This window comes from Pipistrellus hanaki, assembly GCF_964339955.1.
Source record: "Pipistrellus hanaki genome assembly, chromosome: 5".
Classification (NCBI taxonomy): Eukaryota; Metazoa; Chordata; class Mammalia; order Chiroptera; family Vespertilionidae; genus Pipistrellus; species Pipistrellus hanaki.
Genome location: NC_140507.1, coordinates 35,871,049 through 35,881,002, shown reverse-complemented (window position 1 = coordinate 35,881,002; position 9,954 = coordinate 35,871,049). Strand labels below are relative to the sequence as shown.

Here is a 9,954-nt window from a genome sequence, read left to right as displayed (position 1 = left end):
GGTGTGGAATTTTAGAAGAGAACTGTCTAGACACTTTTTTGTTTCAGTATTTCAGTGTTTCAACAGGGATTGTTTTTGTTGTTGTTGGTGGTTGTTTTTTGTTTTTTTTGCTAAACAGCTATGCATAAAAATGGCCATGAAATATTAAGAAACGCTCTAGTAAGAAAAGATTTAGGAAAAGGAGACAATTTCAAAAACTAAATCAATCTTCCAGAAATGAATCCTGAGTTGCTTCCAATATCAATTTTAGGGTAAACACACGATTAGTTTCTGACTTGCTTCCTTTCACTCTAATCACCACTTTTTTTTTTTTTTTTTTTTTAACTTTTCTTTTTCTTAGTCCTAACTGGAATGGTCTAGGGTTTGGATTTTGAACACCACAAAATAATTTCAACTGCCTATAACTTAAGGATTCACCTTAGGCCTTCACAAAAAGAAGCATTATCTTTTTTTCCCCCCCTGCATTTCATTTTTCTGCTAGATTACATTTTATAAACTCCGTTGATAGGAAACGACTCAATTACAGGAATCCAGGATTGGTTTTACTCACAAGTAAATTCTCTGAATAAAACTCCCTTGAAAAAGAACTGGCAGTCAGCAATCAGGCTGGAGAGAATCTACTTCACAAAAAGGGCTGCAGAGGAGGAGGAGGAACAGGACTGAGGAACAGAGGTCAGCCCATCTACCTGGCCTGTCTGCTTCCAGGGAGCAGGATCAGCACAGGGCAGCCAGCGGTCCTGAAGGGATGTCAGCTCTGCCAATGCTGTCAGGGCCCTTGCACTTTAAATGACGCTCAGAATCAGGTTCAAAAGCATTATGAGGACACACCCCAATGTTTTTTTTCCTTCCAGGTTTAAACCATCATAGAGGAGGAAGTTTTGAATCGAAGTGTTTTTGCTTTGCCACCTGACAAGCCTGCATTCGCCCACACCTCTGTCCTGTTGCTGCTTCCGAACGTGGGCCTGACACGCAGGCAGAGGACACACAGCGCTGAGCAGCAGCTGGCGGTTCCGGGCTGCAATCTTAATGCATTCCGCAGAGAGCCAGAAGTTAAAACTCCCCAGCATACCTCGTGCTCATAAACGTTATACATTTCTTTCAATAGCAACTACAGCTTCTTGTCTGGTTACTATCACCGCAGACAGTCCTCACACCAGCTCATTACACTGAGGGTCTGAAGAACAGAAAAGGGTTGCAGTGTCTTGAGGGAGCCTGTATTTACACTTCATTCATTAAGGCATCCCAGTCTCAATGAAATACTCTGTTATTAGGGGGCCGGTGATAACATTGTATAACATGAGCACCAGAGGAAGTTCACATTTGAGATACTGGATTCTGAAGGAGCTTCCAAATCACAGATATACATGTGCTTTCAGAGATCAGAGATACCCCTTGATTATCAAATGTCACAACAGGATCTAGCGGCTTGATGGGGCAGCACGGAAACAGGCTTCTATCACGCATGCCTTGTCTGATTAAAACAAAACGGAGGCCTGGTTACAAAGAACGGGACTTCTAAAGCTAGGAACCAAATTGTCTAAGAGATACCCATCCAAACAAAAAGGCTGGATCGTTTTTGAAAAGCCTAAATCATTATGTCCTCAGGATGTCATGTTCTTCTCAAACAGAGGGAATTGTTCAGGTTTGACAGATCGTCTAGGCACAGGGAGTCCATGACTCTGAGTCTGAGGATTCACTTGGACAAATGTTGTCAGACCCAAAGGTACCAGCTATGCGGTGGTTTTAGCTAAGTAAAAAAATTAACATATTTACTTTTTCTATACTATAGTTTCAGGCCTCCAGATTCCTTGTTCCACAGGACCTGAAGACAAATAATGTGACCAGGCCACACTCAGGACTCACTGAAGGACACGGAAAGGCAGGGGCAGGAATGTTTTCAAAGCACGTCTCTGCTGTTGGGAGCTTCTCCCTTGGTGCATTCTGACTTCTAGAATGTTTTATCACAGCAGCAGTGCCTGAAACTCCCGGCATGCCCAACTTCTGTAGGTTTTGCTGATGGAAGACTAATTTTTGATTAATCCAAGAGTCAAGATAAATATTTTTAAGAACTTCTAGATATGGGCCATTCCAAGACACTAAAGACCTACACGAAAGCCTCTTGCTTACAAAACAGCCAAAGTGGGAGTGATTGTTTATACTAATTACATTTTTACTTCATAGCAACTCACTTGGGAATTTGTTGAAACAGAATTTGGATTACAAATTTTGATTAGTGCGTTTCCCAGGAAGCATCTAGTTCAAAGTTTGAAGTCACCTGTGTCTAGATTCGGGATATTCAGGGAAAGAAATTAAATGAGTGTGCATGAAGAGTCAAAGCAAACGACCAACATCACCATCACAGTACAGGCCAATAAATGAAGAAATCAAGAGACAGTTTTGTCATTAATATATTTCTGCATTATAGTTAACACATGTACTTTCTTCGTATCACCTTATTTTCCGTTATGTATTGATATTTTGTTATATTCAGACATGAGTACATTTCAACAGTCTTTTGCAATAAATATCATAAAATAATAGATTCGCATAATAAATATTCTTTACAATAAAAAAGTTTAACAGACTTTTGTCTTAAAAATAGTCAGAATTCAACTTTGTGATTTATACATAAAATATACAAAAAAGCACCACAATTTGTGGTTAAGGCAATGAAAACACAGAAGAGATTAGACTTGCTCAGCTGTTAACTAACCAAGGCAAAGGGACCGACCATTCGAGCCAAGATCACTTGAGGCAGCATACTTCTCTGACACCCGCAGACGGATTAGCTATAAATATCAACGTCAGGAGCCCAAGTGCCCTCAACGACAGGAGAAATGTGGTGAAAGGTGTGGGGTGCGGAAGGAAGGTGGCTGAGACCTTCCCAAATAAGAAAGCTAGAACGAAGATCAGCAAGATACAACCAAGTATATCTCCAATGTGAAGATTTACACTGTAGAGTGAACCTAACATTACATACAAAAAAAAAAAACAAACCACCAAACAAACAAAACCATGGCATGGCTACAATAAGACAATGCCAAAACTGAGGGGAGAGGACTCTCGAGGGGCAAGGAGGCAGTAGCTAAAGGAAAACGTTTATGTGATAACAAAAATATATCTTCCCGGGCTACGTAAGGGTCCAAGGCCTAGGAAGATAGCACTAACTGGAGACAGACTGAATACATAGCTTATTTAAGCAAGTAAAGGGCTGCTTTTTTAAACACCAATTTCCCTGCTCCCGGAATAACCCCATCAAAAACAGCTCTCCATCACTGTCCCCTAGGGGTGTGTGTGTGTGTGTGTGTGTGTGTGTGTGTGTGTGTGTGGTGATGGTGGTCGGGAGGGGGGTGTTGCGTGGGCAATTTTGTTAAGCTGCTTGCAGAACAAAACCCCAGCTACACAAAACCCCAGCCCGTGGCTCCCAACACCCTCCGGAGGGGGGTGAGGGTGTGGCAGAGGCTCTTGTCCTGAGTGGGACCCAGTCCGTTCTCACTGACTGTCCATGAGAGGGTACCATCCACCAGTCAAGCCTTGGGAACAGGAGGAGAGAAGGCAGGAAACGGGGGAAAGTCGTCAAGAAAATAAACATCAGTATCCAATAGCATCGTTTTTCAACAGCCACCGCTCGGAAAGTTAGTTGGGGAGGTCCGAGCACGCCCCTCCCAAGTCATGAGGGCTTGCCCTGAGCCCGGGAGGGGCAGCTCTCCAGCTTACAGTAGACGGTGTTGGAGTTCTTACACCTGCAGCCCGGGCGGTGGGTCCAGTCGTAACACCCCCGGCAGAGCTTCAGGCACCCCTTGGCAGGGGGGTAGCAGAGTAAGCAGGGCAGGAACAGAGACATGGCCCCCATGCACAGGTACCGGGAGCAGCAGTGCGACTGGGAGCAGGAGCACGGGCTGTCCGAGTACGAGCCGCCCTCGTCGTCGTTGGAGCAGTGGTAGAAGAAGCCCTTGACCAGGCACATGCAGGTCCCGTACTCCACCATGCTCTCCGCCGAGCACAGGCACTGCCGGTCGCAGGCCAGGCAGGACGGCAGGGTCCGCGGGGCCGTGCACTCGCCGCACTTGCACTTGCCGCACCGCTCGCAGATGAACTGGTGCTGGGCCGGGTCCTCTTTCAGAGCGCCCTTCAAGTCGTCCGCCACCGGCAGCTGCTTGGGCTGGGTCCGGATGGCCCTCTCGGACCGATGGGCAGGGACGGGCCTGGCGGGCGGCGACCTTCCCAGCAGCCCCTGCTCCGAAGAGGCGCTGCTGCCGCTCCCCGAGCTGGCGGCGCTCCCGGAGCTGGTGGACCGGCTCAGCACGGGGCCCCGGGCGTGGTGGTGGGCCAGCCCCGCGTGGCCCAGGTGGCCCGCAGGCCGGTGCTCATAGTTGTTGTTCACATTAATCGGTATGATCTCGTGAGTCCTCTCGTGCTTGTCTTGTCTCGGGGCCGTGCGGGGAGCAGGCCTTCTCCCCACCGACGGCCCTTCCGTGTATTCGTTGCTGCCTCGGATGGCTTTGATCTGGTCCAGGGACAGGATAGCAGCAGGTGGGATCTCTCTGTCATAGTCCAGCCTCTGCCGGCTGTCCAGGGCGGGCGGCTGGGTCAGGACCAACGAACTGCCGCTGCCATGCTGGTTTGGGGGATCCATGTGTAGGGATCTTGAATGTTGGCAATCAGCGGGAACCTGGCATGCATCTGAAATCCTAAAAGGAAATCGAACATGAAAAAGACAGAGAAAATAAATGACAGGAAGTATTTCTTTTAGAAAGGGGGTGGGGGGGAGAAACCCTGTCAAGTCACAAATTGCCTAAAGCACCTGGTAATGATCACCTTCATCAGTGGATTACAGGGATGCTGGGGTCCTGGCTGGGGTCCAATCCGAGAGAGGCCGAGGCCCACATCATGGAGGAAGAATTCGGAGCAAGAGACCCCATGCCATAAAAATTAGGCTATTCCACTTGTAAAAAGCAGAATCAGGAAGCAATGCCTTCCTGTGGGTGAAACTAACAAGTAATGAAAATCTGCCCTTGTAGGGAACACTGAGCATAAGCACTGGACTAGGAAGCTCGGTGTCCGTCCATCTCCATAAAGGAAAATATCCACTTCACAAAATGGCTTTGATGCTGTTGCTTTTTTTTTTTTTTTTTCGTTTGTTTGCTGTTACAAGCATTTGACTCAGGATGAAGAAACTGGTCAAGGTATACCTCATCCGTTAAAAAAAGAGAGATTCCAAACTAAAATGGAGTCTCAGAATAAGAAGTCGTTTTCTGTGAGCAACCAGGACTTTCATGCTAGCTCCTTATTGATGTACGAGACGCAAAATGAATACAGACGAAGTTAGCAGTTCTTGGTGTTTACAGCTACAAAAGTGTGTGTGTGTGAGCATGAGCACGCACACACCCCCCTCAATGTAGTCCATTCGTGTTGAAGCATATTCACATTTGAAATCATGAAAAGACTCACATAACAAGATAACTTTTCGTGCATAAACAAATGTTAGGCCTTTAAAGCAATATGGGGGGGGGGAATCCATTTCAATTATCTGTATTTCCTCTAATTTAAAAATCTGCATCTATGTGACAGCCTGGTTTTCAAAAGCACTGCCAACTCCGAATTAACGTGCTGCTTGTAATAAAAATAAGTACAGCAATACCCTGATAAAAATGAGCAGTTATGCTTCCTTACCAGCAGTAAAAGACTACTCATTTATAATGCATTCCTTATAAAACAAACGACCAAACATAAAAACGTTTCCGTTTTCAATTAGTGGCAAACTAGATTATTTTTCACACAAATTCCTCCCGAAGTCTCCAGATTCCACTCAATTCAAGAATGAAAAGAAAAAATGCCTTTTCTCTACTGGCACTTTGAGCCAAAAACATAAAATAAAAATAAAAGACAAGATAAAAATACAACCACCACCAGCTTAAGGAATAAAGCAAATAGAAGTCCATCCCATCTAATAACTAGAGTGACTATCTTGCATGTTCATTTCTGGGGGCTCCTTCCTTCCTTCCGCCAAGATGCTGCTCGATTCCTCCTCCCCTGCACACGGGACCCACAGGCTCACAGCCTGCTGGGTTCCATCCCGGTCCTTCCAGGCTGGGGACAGCCAGCCCCTGCACATCCCCCGGCCCCACACTCGTTCACCCCGGGCTTGGAAAGGAAGGAGTGTGTCCGGGAACTAAGGAGGACACACGATGGAGATGGAGAAGGAGAAGGATTGGGAGAGTAGAAAACCCCCGCGTGTTCATGGCCCGAGGCCACCCGGGCCCCGCAGGCTGGGAAGGCCAGCAGAACGTGAGCGGGGCGCCCGGGCCTGAAGCCAGGCGCCTGGGCAGCAGGTCCCGTCCCCATCCACGCCCATAACACACACACACACACACACACAGGTCCCGTCCCCATCCACCCCCATCACACACACACACACACACACACACACACACACACACCACGCTCCCTGGCTCGCCCCGCGAACACGCGATCCCAGCCGGTACCTTCTCGGACAGCCCCTCGCAGACGGGGGCCGCCGTGGTTCTCCGAAACCCGCCTGCGTCCCCGCCGGGGCGGCGCGCGGAGCCCGAGCGGGGCACGGACCGCGGACCGAGCGGCGCGCCGCTGTACCTGGACGCCCGGCGGCCTGCGGGGCCGGAGGGAGGGGGGCGCGGGGCCGGGGCCGGGGCCGGAGGGGGGCAGGCGCGGGGCCGGGGCCGGGGCCGGAGTGGGGCGCGGGGCCGGGGCCGGAGGGAAGGAGGCGCGGGGCCGGGGCCGGGGGGAAGGAGGCGCGGGGCCGGGGCCGGGGCCGGAGGGAAGGAGGCGCGGGGCCGGGGCCGGGGCCCGGGCCGGGGCCGGGGCCGGGGCCGGGGCCGGGGCCGGGGCCGGGGCCGGGGCCGGAGGGAGGCGCGGGGCCGGGGCCAGAGGGAGGAAGGCTCGGGGCCGGCCGCACCGCAGCGCCGCCACAGCGCCCGGCCGGCGGGAAGCGCGCCCTCTGCGCTCCGGGCCCGGCGCGCTGAGTAAATAGTGACGGGAGGAAGGAAAGGGAAAAAGTTATGAATGAAAACAAGCTCGCTCCCCGCCGGCGGGCGGGGGCGGGGGCGGAGGTGTCCGTGACTCGGAGGGCGGGCTGCCCTTTAAAGGGGCCGCGCCGTCCCCGCCGCGCCGCGCGCCGGCACCGGGCACAGCGTGGGGCGGAGGGCGCCAGGGGCTCTGCCCGCGGGGGCGCGAACCCGGCTCTGCGCCCCGCACGCGCGCACACACACACGCGCACACGCACACGCACGAGCGCGCTCACGGCGCCGCCGGTGCCCCGTCGCACGGGGACCCCGCCACCGAAAGCCCGGCGCCCGCACGAACCAAAAAGCCCCAAGCCCTCCGGGGAGAAACCCCATCAGACTCCTCCAACCCTCCTCCTCTCACGCGGAGGGTTCCCCCAAAGGACGCCCGGGCCATGGCGCCGCCGCCGCTTCAGGAAACGGGACGGACGCCCTGCCCGCACCTGCCGCCCGACCCCCACACTCACCTCGGCCGCGGCGGGGGCGGGGGCCCGGGTCCCGGGGCGGGCGGCGGGCCGGCGCCGCATCAAGCGCGACGGGGCGGACGAAGAGGCATGGCCCGCGGCCCCTTCCGGCCGCGGCGCTCACGGCCCCGGCGCTCGCCGCGCGCCTGGGCCTCGCGGCTCAGCAGCATCCACCGCCGGGCTCTCCGGGGCAGCGCGCCCAGGAGCGGGGGCGCAGGCCCCTAGGTCCGAGGCTCCGAATCCCGAGCAGAGGGCTCCCCGGCGCGGACCGCTCCGGGCGAGCTCCACGTCCGGACTGTGGCGCCCCCGCGGCCCGGGCCGGGTCTCGAACCGGCGTCTGTCTGCGACGGGGCCCGGGAGCGCACGCCCGCGAGGCCGAGGCCGCTCCGCTCCGGGGTAGGGCGGGCCTGGCTCCCCGCTCTCTGAAGGGGGCGAGGTTGGGGGGCTCTCCTGGGGGAAGAGGCGGGGCGTCGTGGGCCCGCGCAGGTCCCGGCACCGTCCCGGTCCGCGCTCCGCGCCACGGGGCGTCCCGGCGTCCACTCCCGGTCCTCCGAGCCTCCTGCGCGTCCGCCGAGGAGCCTGCGGCGGAGGGATGGGGAGAGAAATCACGTTAATGTCCCTCTTTCCGGGCGCCCGCTGCCATGTGCGGGCCGAGGCTGCGCCCCGTGATGGACAGGCCGGCGCGCGGTCGGCGTGTCAGCCGAGAACCGAAGTAACATGCGATGTTGCACGTTTTTTGCCCAAGTGCTTCGGCCCCCTCGGAATGCCCGAGAGTTCAAGCAGCGTTCAAGCGACGCCTCTGCGCATTGGAAATCAATACGCAGAGACGGGAAATTCAGGTTTTCAACAATCGCTGCTCCGACAATGCCTGAACAAACACGCACCGGGTCCGCGCGCCGAGCGCCAGCCCCTCGCCCTCCGCACACACCGCCCCGCGGGCCGCTTCGGACCGCTTCGGACTTTAAACTGCTTACTTCTCCGATGGGGGAGGGAATCAAAGGGACCCCGCGGGCTTTCTTTTCTCTCATCGCCCACCCCGCGATAGCATTTACTTTGAGAGCACTGGGTTTTAGCAGTGGGAAGGCTCCTGGAAATTCGAATTGCAACCGCATAGAAAGCGAGTTCAAGGAAGCATTCCGTTCCTTGCAAAAGCCGACATCTCTCGCCTAATCTTTTCCTAAAACCCCTACCGAAGGAACGGAAGAAAACGGCTCTTACCTAACGCAAAGGTTGGAAACTGCTTTTCAGGCACGTTTCCCGCGGCCGTGGCTGCTCCTGATCCGGGGCAGGGAGCTCTGTCCGCCGCTATCGCTCCGCACACCACGGCATGCCTCACAGAGCAATCCCACTCCAGCTCCCCACAATTTCAGCGCCTCGCCTCCACCTCCACCTCCACCCCAGGACACGCCTCCCGTGATATCATGTGTCAATCACATGGCTGCCTGAAAACCTGGAACAGGATTTCCCCAGCAGTTGTTTCCTCTTTCGTTATAAGTGCACCAACTTGGAAATGTTGCACTGGACGCGCGTGCAAAAAACATCCTCTGAAAGGACGCCTCCGACAATTCCTGCAAGTGCAGCTTGCCATAAAAATAATACCTTCAAATGCATTCATCAATCTTCAGTTATCTCAGTTAAAAAATAAAATAAAAAGGGTTCTGTAAAGTTGAATCAGAAAATAAGTTTGAAGAATAAAAGACTAAAAAGTTGTGTGTGAAGCCATCGCTTCTGATCAGCTAGAGAGAAAATGCATATTGATATAAAAAGATGGTAATATTTCAGTTCCTATGTAAAGCAAAATTCAGAAGATGCAAAATCTGAAAGTTTGAAAGGTGGACTCCTTACTGCAAATGTGTATGACAATATGTCATAGAGCTAAAATTTCTTGCTGTCCATTTTATCATACTTGCTTCATCTTGATTTGTGATATAATTTCTCAAAAATCAATCAAACTTTAAAATTCCAAATTTCTTCAGTTTTGTAATATATTTGTATACTTTTGCAAAAAAAAAAAAAAAGCCCAACCTATTTTTTTTTAATCAGCTATATGCCAACCAATTAAAGTAGAAATAATTTAACAAAAAGCTTTATAATTCTATTGTTACTGGGGTTTAAAAAATCATTTTTTACTAGTAGGAAACTTGCTTTTTATTTCTTTTGAAACTACTAGATTTTAGATGTTTATTATCAAAATCACACTTAATGCTGCAGTTAGGCTAACTAATGTAAAATGTAAGGTTCCTCAGAGACTTTTAAAAGACACCTAAAAATAAAAATACATAGTAAGTGGAAAGGAAATATTTCCTCCAGGTACTACATTTAAGAAGTAACTTAAAGTCTTTGGAAAAACAAACCAAACAAAATAAAACTCCAGGATTAAGTCCCATATAAATCTGAGTATTGAAAATTTTCAGTTCAAAGTAATTTTTAAATCTCCTTCTTTCCAATAA

General features: G+C 51.9%; 1 protein-coding gene across 2 annotated transcripts; it reads right to left on the bottom strand.

Moving 5' to 3' along the window:
• Window positions 1-343: 343 nt before the first annotated feature.
• On the bottom strand, window positions 344-8,884 carry SPRY1 (sprouty RTK signaling antagonist 1). 2 transcript variants are annotated; one of them, XM_084886715.1, is made up of 3 exons: window positions 8,723-8,884; window positions 7,508-8,083; window positions 344-4,691 (listed from the first exon to the last, which is right to left on the bottom strand). In XM_084886715.1, exon 3 carries the CDS (start codon window positions 4,634-4,636, stop codon window positions 3,671-3,673), a length of 966 nt encoding a protein of 321 aa, XP_084742841.1. In that variant the 5' UTR covers window positions 4,637-4,691; window positions 7,508-8,083; window positions 8,723-8,884; the 3' UTR covers window positions 344-3,670. The 2 variants fall into 2 exon arrangements, with proteins under 2 accessions (XP_084742841.1, XP_084742842.1); XM_084886716.1 differs by lacking the exons at window positions 7,508-8,083; window positions 8,723-8,884 and adding an exon at window positions 6,486-6,614.
• Between the last annotated feature and the right edge of the window lie 1,070 nt (window positions 8,885-9,954).